Source organism: Polyodon spathula, chromosome 21 (genome assembly GCF_017654505.1).
Source record: "Polyodon spathula isolate WHYD16114869_AA chromosome 21, ASM1765450v1, whole genome shotgun sequence".
In the NCBI taxonomy this organism is placed as follows: domain Eukaryota; kingdom Metazoa; phylum Chordata; class Actinopteri; order Acipenseriformes; family Polyodontidae; genus Polyodon; species Polyodon spathula.
The window spans coordinates 23,307,619-23,319,654 of NC_054554.1; the positions used below are offsets into that span (position 1 = coordinate 23,307,619).

At 41.1% G+C, this 12,036-nt stretch overlaps 1 protein-coding gene across 1 annotated transcript in view; it reads left to right on the forward strand.

Annotated features, from left to right (window-relative positions):
* LOC121296591 (dynein heavy chain 9, axonemal-like) overlaps nt 1-12,036 on the forward strand; it is a 117,402-nt gene that overhangs the window by 56,365 nt on the left and 49,001 nt on the right. The window contains exons 46-50 of the mRNA XM_041222301.1: nt 408-550; nt 1,381-1,542; nt 2,022-2,255; nt 10,383-10,643; nt 11,567-11,992. Coding sequence (XP_041078235.1) covers nt 408-550; nt 1,381-1,542; nt 2,022-2,255; nt 10,383-10,643; nt 11,567-11,992 — 1,226 coding nt within the window. The remainder of the gene's footprint in view (nt 1-407; nt 551-1,380; nt 1,543-2,021; nt 2,256-10,382; nt 10,644-11,566; nt 11,993-12,036) is intronic.

Below are 12,036 nucleotides of genomic sequence, written 5' to 3' on the forward strand. Positions count from 1 at the left end.
AAAACTCAGCTTCATCAAGACCATACTTAATTTTATGTAACTTGTGAGGTACAGCTTGGTGAATAGGATCTTGTTTCATATAAGCGCTCATGTGAAAAAGTGAATATACTAAAGAAAACCATGTATTCTTATGTTTCAATACCCATATACAGTAAATTAAATGGTTTGCCCATTGGCAGATGCACAGCAAACCATTATATGAGTTTTTGAACTGACTGGCATATGTGTTTTCAAACTTTGATCTAAAAAGCTGTTTTCTTATCTTATTTTTCTTTCCTATTCTACTGTATTCTCCTAATAACCTCATAAACAAATAATTTCTCTGGGGAAGAACAGTCCCTAAGAAATGATTAATGCCAAGCGCTCCAGCATTGCCTCACAAGCATGTTGTGTTTTTGCACCTGTAGGAGAAATCCCTGACTTGTTTCCAGACGATGAAGTTGAGAATATCATCAGCAGCGTGAGGAATGAAGTGAAGGGTCTGGGCTTGATGGACACCCGAGAAAACTGCTGGAAATTCTTCATAGACCGTGTTCGAAGGCAACTCAAGGTGAGGCAGCCAGTGCAAAAAAAAGGGATTTGAAGCATTGATTAATGGTCTGTCTGCAATTTCTTTCTTAACAGTAAGATCATTTCATAATATATTCATCACTTATCGTAATATTCCTCATTCTTGTCATACTCCCTTCTCTAGTTATAAACTATGTATGATCCCGGGGGCGCTGACATTCGCTGATCTAGTATTATTAAAGAGGGTGAAATTGGGAACAACCAAGCTGGCTGGTATTGCATTATTTGTTCTTCATTCATAGTTTATTCACATTTTTTTTTTTTATTTCTTTTCATTTGTTTTTGAAAAAATGTCAGTGTGTAGTATTTGGAGTTGACCTTTGTTACGAGTTCGGGTTCAGCTTTATTTATTTTTTTTATCCAAAGTTGAACAAAAAAGGATGGAGCTTTGAATATGTCATTTTAATTTTTGTATTGCTTCTACTATTTTAGCAAATATTCAGAGCAGTTCTGTTGTTCCTGTATTGAGTTACTAAGTTTGCCTTTACCTGACTTCGAAGCAACAACACCCAAAACCACTCAAAATGATTTCAAGTAACATACAACGCTACCAGAAATATTTAAAAGAAAATAAAAAGAAAACACATTAATTACCTTCTGAATCTACTTACTTTTGAATGTCACAAAACTAAAACTGGGCTCTTTATCATTCAAGTAGAAAACCTGTGTCAATAAGGCATTCTTATAATGAATGTGTTTAAAGTTATGAGTGAAGTGTTGGTTAAGACCCTGTGAGGTGTGTAAGTCGCATTCGATTCCTATTACACTTAGTTCAGTTTGTCTGATTTTTGTTTCTCCTCATCGCTCCAGGTTGCCCTGTGCTTCTCACCCGTTGGTAACAAGCTAAGAGTGCGCAGTAGGAAGTTCCCGGCTGTCGTCAACTGCACATCGATAGACTGGTTCCACGAGTGGCCTCAGGAAGCTTTAGAGTCTGTCAGCTTGCGTTTCCTCCAAGAGACAGAAAACATTGAGGTGAGGAGCTAGCGAGTTACTGATGTGATTGGATATGAGCTGACATGCTGCAACTGTGTTAAGAAAAAGCCCTGCTGGTTTAAAAGACTTGCTGTGTGGGATTCACAGGTCACGGTCACAGAGAAGTGTACAGTACTGACAGATCAGAGAAGTTTGACAAGTTGCGATTTGTAATGAAAACCACAAGGCACAACAAGAAACTTTAATGAAACAATAATAAAAAAGTTAAATTATAGTTCCTGAGTACAGTCTTTGTTTTTGTGAGTTATAGTAAGTTTAATAATACGCATTTTGATCAGCCATAAACTGTCCTCACATCCTGTGTGATCTGATGTCTCTTTCACGATAAGGGACACACAACATATTGTCTTATACAATAATTTTGATGTATTTTTTTTTTACATCTAAACATCAGTTCTTGTTCGTTCTTCACGGTTCTCAGTATGTAGCTACAAGCATCTGTCATGTTTTCTATATAGCCCACAGTAAAGGAGTCGGTCAGCAAATTCATGGCATACATTCACACCAGTGTGAATGAGAGCTCCAAAGGTTATCTGGCCAATGATCGTCGTTATAACTACACCACCCCCAAGTCCTTCCTGGAGCAGATCAAACTGTACCAGAACCTGCTGGGAAAGAAGAGCAAAGAGCTGACAGCCAAGATGGAGCGACTGGAGAATGGCTTGCAGAAACTCAACAGCACGTCTGCACAGGTCAGTGTTCAAAGGGTCTGGTCTCACCAAATGAGCTGCTGTTTTGGTGAATTAGGTAAAATTAATATTTATGAAACTTGCGTGTCTGGCAGTATGACTCGTACCTCAACAGCAGGGTTTATTGTTAAGAAATATAAAGCTTTTGATTAAAAATAAGACTATTAATGGAACAGTGTGATAAACTTGGCATTTCAGCTCTATGTCTGTCTTTACATGGCTTTGAGTCTATCTGGAGAATCCGATGTGCTGGCACTGAGAAATCTCATTCCTTTTAAATCGTGTGACATGAAGAAGGCTGTTCAGTGCCAGAACTCAGAGATTTCACAGACAAACGCAAAGCCAGGTCAAGGTAAATGAGCAACAGACCCTACAACTAAAAATTGATTGCAAGCATCATAAAATGAAAAGGGTTTGTAAATTACCCATGGGAGGAATGCCAGCTATAATAATACAGGATTTAGATCAGAAGTGGCTGTAGCTGACAATAATTCTATAATGCTTACCCGTTTGGCAGTTCCATTCACTATAAAGGTCTCATATGTGCACTGCAAACATGTATTTTCATAAATAAAGTGGTAATCTGGTACTACATGTACAGTATCTCACTTCCTAGGAAATTTGACCTCAGCAGTGTCTTCTGGCTATGATGCACTCTCAGTGAAATTAGCAAGGAAGTGCAATGCTGCCTGAAAGAAAGGCTTGCAAAAATAGATTACATTTTTTACCTAGTAGTGTCAGATATGTTTTAATATGGAAATATACCTTTGTAATAAAACTGCACCTACAAAAATGACTACAAAAGATTTAGAAGTGAGTAGTTTTTCGAGATTTACGATTATACTGTATTTACATTATAATCGTAAATCTTGAAAAACTACTCACTTCTAAATCTTTTGTTGTCATTTTTGTATTACTTTAGTATAAATACATGTTAATTTGGATTCATATGTTGTTTTTTTATGACTTTATGTGAACGAAAAGACACACATTTACCCGTTTTCCCATTGGAAATAGTGATATTTTGAAATATCACTGTCCTGGTCACAAAAGCAAAGTTTGTGGGGAATAATAGCCATTTTTTATACTTTTGAGGCATAAGCAATTAGGAAATAACACTTACTACCCAGGAACAAAAATGGTGTTACATAGTGTAAACTCATACCTGATTTGCACTTCTGTTAACTGAGTTTGTCTCAATGTGCAGTTTTGAAAGAAGTACATGTTATGACACTGTGGCAAAGTGGTTGGTAAGGGGAACAGATGTCGCGGTGATGCGGTGCAGGAGTGATGAACAGACAACAGTGATTCAGTGAATAAGTGCTTTATTGCTCTTTTCCAGGTCTGGCGACCGTCAAAAATAATAAATCCCCGGCAATACACAACAATGTGTAAAGCACGGGGATAATGAAACCAAGGGTACAGTCCTGAACAAAAACAATGGTACGGTCACCAGTCCTGGGTGATTGAAAACGTGCAGGTGCTCAGTGCAGTGGTGCTCCAGATAGTGCTCTCCTTTTGACAGCTCTGGAGATGTGCGTTAACTATCTAGTGCTGAATACAAAAACAGACAGTTACACGGACAGACACAACAATACAAAACACTAACACAATCCACTCTGAGAGCTCCTCTCTCAGTCCTTCTCTCTCTCCACTCGTTTAACCCAAACGAAGGAGAAGATCAGCGTTACCCTGGCCCCTATATGTAATCCCGCATGATATCGAGATAAACGGTTGCAGCTGCCTTATTACAGTCTGGGCATGTGGCTACATATTTCGACACATCAGTATGAAGACCGAGCCAATAGAATCGAGCCAATATTCGCTCCCTCATCTTCTCGGCTCCGAGGTGCCCCGCAAAAGGGATATCATGCGCCAGCCTCATGACCTCGGTCCGACAAGACGGGGGAACCAATAATTGTGTTACAGGCTGTCCTGTGCCCGCGGCTAGGTTTACCCTATATAGTAATTGCCCCTTTATACTGAAATGTGGATATACTAGCGGCCCAGCGCCATCAACATCCTTACCTTCAATGGACCGGACCTGCCCCCAAGCGTGCACCAGTGACGGGTCGTTCTTTTGGCCCCACACTAGGTCCGCGCTTGAGTACCACGGGTCCGGTATATTGAGAGGGGCTGGAATAACCTCTGCCCTAGTCGGCCCAGTAACCTCGCTCTCTCGGTCACACTGCGTTCCCACTCCCTTCGACTGGCGTTTGTTACCATTACAGCACTCTCCCACCAGACCCCAGCCTTGTCTCAAAGACGCTCCCTCCCATTTCGCCGTCCGTCTCTCCTTATTTGTTTTTCTAGGACGGAACAGAGGGGAAAACATTTCAGTATGAAAAGGAAACACATCACCAATCCGTTCCTTTTTCCCTTTTTCTGCCACGTTTACGTGTGTGGCTGAGACTGCCATTATTTGCACCAATTCTTTGAATTTTGGCCAGTCTCGGCCCAGAATAACTGGGTGCGGCAACCTTTCAGCCACCCCGACTACAAGGTGACGTTTTATCGGTCCTACCGATAAATATACTTTTAGGGTGGGGTATGCCGCCGTGTCTCCATGGATACAGGAGATGGCCACCTGACCTTGTGGCCGCCACGACATACCGCCCAAGAGAGCTGTCCTGATCAAGGTTTGCTCACACCCTGTGTCCACTAACGCGTGGGTTTTCACATTCCCTAAAACCACGTCAATCAGACAGGGCCCCTCCCAACCGTTTTCCCCCTGCTTACCCGTTCCAGGTGTCCAGTTGCATGCAGCCACGTCACACTCCATAGCAGCGGGGCATGACCTGGCCCTATGTCCTGGCTGGTTACACCTAAAACAGAGTGGAGGGACAGAGGGGGCATAGGTTAAATATCTGTCCCGCTGCTGGTAGGGCAACGGGGCAGGGGCAACACCTCTACCCCAGCTGGGGGCCATCCTCGGTCTCCATGGGGGGGAGGCAAGGGGGCCCAACGGGGTCGGCGGTCTGGGAGGTCTGGGTGCCAGGACCGAGGGTGATGGTGGTGGTGTTGGAGGAGAGGGAGGGAGAGGTTGGTTCCTGAGCAGGGCAGGGGCTGACAGGATCCCGACCCGGGCTGACGTCAAAGAGTCTTCAAAATCTTCGGCCAATTTGACCGCCTCCTCCAGGGTGTCAGGGTTGTGGCGCCGTACCCACGCCTGAGTTTCGGCGCCGACCACATGGCAGAATTGTTCCACCACAATGGCTTCCCCCATTTGTTGAGCGGTCTTCTTCTCTGGGGTCAGCCAATGGACCATGTGGTCGCACAACCGCTGTGCCACCACCCTGGGGCGTGTCTCCGGGGCTCTCCGGTACTCGCGGAACCGCGTCCGGTGGGTCTCCGCGGTGATGTTGAGACGACGGAGGATAGCCTGCTTGACTAGGTCATAGTCAGTGGTGTACTGGTCGCTCAGGGCTTGGTAAGCTGCCTGCGCTTCCCCGACCAGGCAAGGTCCTAGCTGGCTTGCCCAAAAATGCCTCCGGATCATCCTCCGCCGTCATTTTCTTGGCCCGTGCCTTCGGGGCCGACATCAGTGATGTTCCGGTAGGGGTCGCTCCTGCAGCAACGATCAGCCCTACCCGTTCAATGAGCGCCGTATAGCGCTCCTCCCTCCGTCTCTCCTCTGCATCCCGTCTGATCTCCAGTGCTTGCAGCAGCTCCGCCAGTGCGTTGCGGTCCATCCCACTCTGACAACAGACAACAGTGATTCAGTGAATAAGTGCTTTATTGCTCTTTTCCAGGTCTGGCGACCGTCAAAAATAATAAATCCCCGGCAATACACAACAATGTGTAAAGCACGGGGATAATGAAACCAAGGGCACAGTCCTGAACAAAAACAATGGTACGGTCACCAGTCCTGGGTGATTGAAAACGTGCAGGTGCTCAGTGCAGTGGTGCTCCGGATAGTGCTCTCCTTTCGACAGCTCCGGAGATGTGCGTTAACTGTCTAGTGCTGAATACAAAAACAGACAGTTACACGGACAGACACAACAATACAAAACACTAACACAATCCACTCTGAGAGCTCCTCTCTCATTCATTCTCTCTCTCCACTCGTTTAACCCAAACGAAGGAGAAGATCAGCGTTACCCTGGCCCCTATATGTAATCCCGCATGATATCGAGATAAACGGTTGCAGCTGCCTTATTACTTGCAGCTGCCTCTCGTTTACCTTTCAAATCAATACGGTCTTACAACAGAGTCGCGCTTCCCTCCAGGCTGACCCACTTCCCTGACCCGGAAATGAACTGTCAGGCCAGCCCTTCCAGATACTTCTCCTCTCGTTCTTTAGCGCCCTCACAGGTTGGGAGGAAGATTCATCACCAGAACTCATCTTTCCGTCACAGACACACACATGTATTTTCATTTTAAAACATGGATATCTGGTTCTATTTTAGCTTCCATGGCCATTTCACCTCAGCAGTCTTCTGGGTCATAGCATGTTACTGGCATGTCAGTCAATAGAGCACAAAAATAACTGGTTAGTTAATGACAGGAAAGAAGCCAATTTCACCCTCCAGGTGAAATGACCAAGCAAGTGCAACTCTGGTTGAAAGCATGGCTTGCAAATAGAGATTTATTTAACCAAGTGTAATACCATATATCATGTTGTTTTTTTTTGTTTTTGTTTTTTTTAAATAAAAATACAAGCTCATTATAAGATGTGTTTCCTTCAAAACTGGACATTTCAGTATATAGTGAATGGAAGATGCCCGTGTCTCCTGCTGATGAAATAAGAACTGTGTGAAGCCAAAGAAAAGGGAATGAGGCATGAGTCACCTGGGGGGAAAATGACTGATGAAATAGCTTTTCAAGTTATCATTTCTTGCCCATTAGAAAAACCACATGCTGTGCATTTAGCCTGCGGTAATAATAAGCATCGGTTTGATTGCTGCCTCCCACCGGTTACCAAGTATGCGCTGCTGATGTCAGCACCTTTCATGTTCATTTCCCAGAGTTCATTGTGGTGTTGTATATATTCCCACGTCCTTCTCAGTAATAAGTTAAAACAATCCCAGTTGTATCCATTTATTAATATGTACATGGTCTCTAAGCCATGCATGAGGTCAGAAAAAAACACCTGGAAGAAACGATTAAGCTTCCCATGAAATCCATGGTTACTAACATGATCATAGTAAAGTTGCCGACTTTAATAATGTGGTAGCTCATTGTAAAACTGAAAAAAGAAAGGAAATAGGCACAAGCTCAGCAGATTTTTTTTATAAATCCAAGGTTCGAGCTATATATATATATTTATTTTTATATATATATATATATTAATATTGTATATAAAATAGAAAATAGAGGTTTCTCCCATAATGTATTTTTACACATTAAATGGGGTATTTTGTATAACTAATATATGTAAATACATTGTTACATTGGATCTATTATCACATTTATATATTTTCTGCATTAATGTCCCAAGTTTAGTTGTGAATACAATTCAGTGTATGATTCAGTTTTCGACGCTTTGTTATTATCGCTAATGATTTTGTTAATGTCACTAGTGTGTGAAATAATGATTTCTTCCAGCTAGAAGGATATACGGAGGTCAATCCGCTTTTGGTGTAGGATGGAATGTACAGTTCTGTAAGCACGACTGGTTCTTTTGTTGCCAATAAACAGTTGTGATGTTTTTTAATAAATTAAATAAATGATGGATACTACCTGAACATTTATGAAACCATTATTTCAAAACCCATATTTGTTTTTTGTTTTGTTTTATTTTTATTTTTTTAATGGTTCTTAATACTGTATTTCACTGACCGTTTATTGTGGCACTGACATACTAAAATCTCTGAGCTGGGTTGCTTAGTAACCAGTTTAGAAACTGAAACTGCCACACAAAACTCTAAACAGTTGTTTTTATATTACCAAATTTATATATTACATCATTATATTGCACATTGTGCTTATAAAGACCCTGTGCTTTACTGTATGTTTTTCTGAAAAAACTAAAACCATGCTACTAGTGGTATACCGGTAGTGTTTAATGCAAGACGTCTCTCCCATTTCTCAGAAGCCTTTGATGTTCTTGATCGTTTCTTTGGGGACCCACAGTAATTTTTTTATTAAAAAATAGTTGGAACTGTGGTAGGTTTTAAAATTATTATTCTTCTCACACCAATGCCCTTCTCTGCCACTGTAATTGGGCTCTCTTCAAAACAATTTGGCGCAAAATGCAAAATACATGTGTAGGTATACTTCCATGTTGACAAACACCACTTTCATTATTTTTTTTTTTGTTTTCCTGATTGGAACAACCAGCTACAAAATAAATACGAGGAATTTTAAAATTAAAAAGTGGCCTGTCTCTATCAAAATGTATGCATTCGTTCATACACCTTCTCCCTGTGTTACGTCACTTCTGGTATCTTCCAGGCACTTCAAAACCGAGAAGGGAAGTTGCGTCAGTCACATTAAAATGTACATTTTATTAAAAAACGATATCATTGCCAACAATTTTAAATCACGTTTGGGAATACTTTTTACTGAAACACTATGTTTTAGAAGTAGTTCGGACCGTGTCTGTGGGTCTTTAAGCTTGTGATGCTTGAGCTGTCAATTTCAGGCAAATGCGTTGGTGTTTCCCCCAAGACTGTTATTTTGACATCTTTTGTATTTTTTTTTTTTTTTTTTTTTTTTTTTTTTAACAAATTAGAATGCTTAAGAGATGTTGTTGTTTTTTTTTTTTTAAATCACATTTGTGATTTACAAAACGAAATGTTTGAAAAGGGAGTTTGGGCAATGTTGTTGTTCTACCAAAAAAAAAAAAAAAAAAAAACTACAATTGTGCAGTGCTGAAGCTATTTGCTTTGTGGTTTCCTTCATTTCTGCTTGATGCTAAGACTGACTGCTAGCCAAGTTCAATCCCATGTATGTTTGACCTTATCAGGTGTTGCCCACCTCTGGGATTTATGGTCTCATGCTGCCAGCAATGATACACTGATATGTGTGCTTATACAACACAATGATATCCACTCAAGAAGAGCAGGATGCTTATGATAATGTTACACCCAATGGAATCTCACATTTTCACATCCATTGTGTATAGTGATTATTATTATTGTGTAAACTAGCTGACACAACTAAATTATCCAAAGCAGGGATGATGTAATATACCATGACTTTGAAATTGAAATCCATCTTTGGTGTACATCAATATTGTAAATAAATAATAAAACAAATAAATAAAATATATTAAATTGATAAATGAGAATGAATGACAAAGACATTTACTGTGTCATTTATTTAAAGGAAGATAATTATCTACCTATACTTAAAACCTTAGGAAGTGCAGTTCAATAGGAAATATTACTTAAATTATTCTGCATTGTCCACCTTATAAGATGAGCAGCACAGCGGCTGCTTTCCAAAGAGAGTCTAACTAGAATGTAAATTTGTAGTGCAGTCAGGTGTTTGCTCATTGGCATCAACACCTTTAGTAATGCTGATGGGACTCAACTTTTGACGTTAAATTAATAGCAGTGCGTTCAAAATAAATACAATTCAGAGGTAACTGTGCATAGGATGCACCGTGAGAGATAAAAGGTGAGATCACACAAATGTGAACATTGTATGAAAAGTAATCATTGAGCATATGAATGTTCCTGGGAATGTGTACACATCTGGCAACTGCACAGTGCTGCACTACAGTATGTGACTGAGGAATAGGTAGTTCAGGTCTTTTTAAGGTGTTTAATTCTGAGTTTAGAAACTGCTTTTCAGTTTCAGTTGCATGCCAGAGATAGGTGATCTGCCACTTTGTATTAACTCTCCATTTGGTTTTCTGGCAGTATACACCTGTGCACAAGGTGCTGATATTTTTGCTCATCTAGCCTACGTTGCATGTGTCATAATCTAAAATGCAAAAAACAAAAATTGTAAAGATTAAATACACAATGCGGTTGTGTAGATGCACAGTACACTCAATCATCATATGCCATCCATAATGACTTGTGCAGACACTGAATCCACTTGGCAGCTCATCAAAATAACTCAGTAGTACATCTCAAGTACAGTAAGGCTTTTATTACTACCAGTTTTAAATGGCCAGTCTGACTTTCCCATGTTTGAAAAGGCCACTGATCCCCCCTTCTCCTTCCTCCCTGACAGGTGGACGACCTGAAAGCCAAACTGGCGGCCCAGGAAGTGGAGCTGAAACAGAAGAACGAAGACGCTGACAAGCTGATCCAGGTGGTTGGGGTGGAGACTGAGAAAGTGAGCAAGGAGAAGGCTATCGCTGATGAGGAAGAGCAGAAGGTAGCTCTGATCGCTGAGGAAGTCACCAAGCAACAGAAGGATTGTAAAGAAGATTTAGCCAAGGCAGAGCCAGCTCTGCTTGCAGCCCAGGAAGCTCTGAATACTCTTAACAAGGTACAGCATTTGTGTGAGATTTGTACTGTGTTCTCACTCAACTTGTCCAGGGAATGCTTTACTAACATTTCTCACTGAGAACGAACGTGCTTGCAGAGGGAGGGAAGAACAGTCATTGGGACAGCACGGTGCTCATCGAGAATGCTGTTTAGAACGGGGTTCGTGGCAGAGGAAATGCAGCTCATGAGTCTTCATGTCAGGCCTCTTGCTAACCCATGTTGTTCCTGACTGCCAGTTCAGTAACATGTACATTTTATTTTTTCTACTTTTAAGAAAGAAAAAAAAAAACAATGGTCAAAATGTTGAACTGAAGCAAAAGCTAGCTGCCTGTGTTATAGCTAGGTGTGTGAGTATTTTATTTAGTTCACACAAGTCTGCACTGCAGCATTAACCCAGTTAAAAACACAAAAAAAAAGAATCCAGGAAGACTGTGCTCAACACCTTGGTAATAGCAGTGGTTAAGTGTGGAATTATGAATGGATGTATTGGATACCTGCAGTTTCTTTTTTTTTTTTTTTTTTTTTAATACTACTTAAAGACAATACAAGTATTCTGCATAGTCCTATTTATGACTTGTTAACCACAACATTCTTTTGATGTAACTGGATAGCATAACACTATATGTTTAGCATGTTTATTTAAAACTGGTTAAAGATCTATTTAATATTGTTCAAATAGGCTGGAAAAGTGCATAAGAGGGTTCAACTATTCACAGTTAAGAAGCCTTGTGAGGGTTGTTGTGCTACGATGGAGTTTCATTGTATTTGATTTGACACGTTATTTAAAATTCAGACTGTAGCTCCAGGCTTCAAAGCTACTCTGTTTCAAATAGCTACCTCCACAGACTTACTGCATTGGTGTCTGTGCATACAAAGAAAACCTGTTCATTTCATTGTAACATTTATCCCCTCCCTTTTTTTCAGAATAACTTGACAGAGCTAAAGTCTTTTGGCTCGCCAGTCTTGGCTGTCACTAACGTCACAGCTGCCGTCATGGTGCTCATGGCACCCGGGGGAAAAGTTCCCAAAGACCGAAGCTGGAAAGCAGCAAAGGTCATGATGGCCAAAGTAGACGGCTTCTTGGATGCCCTGGTCAAGTTCAACAAAGAAAATGTCCATGAAAACTGCCTGAAAGCTCTGCAGCCTTACCTGAAGGACCCCGAATTTAATCCTGAATTAGTGTCATCAAAGTCCTTTGCAGCAGCTGGTCTGTGTTCCTGGGTTATTAATGTTGTGAAGTTCTATGAAGTGCATTGTGAAGTGGAGCCCAAACGCCAGGCCCTGAATAAAGCCAACGCAGATCTAGCTGCTGCCCAGGACAAACTGTCCATTATCAAATCCAAAATTGCTGTAAGTACTGTAAAAGTGGTTGTAGCCCACATTTATTATTTCTT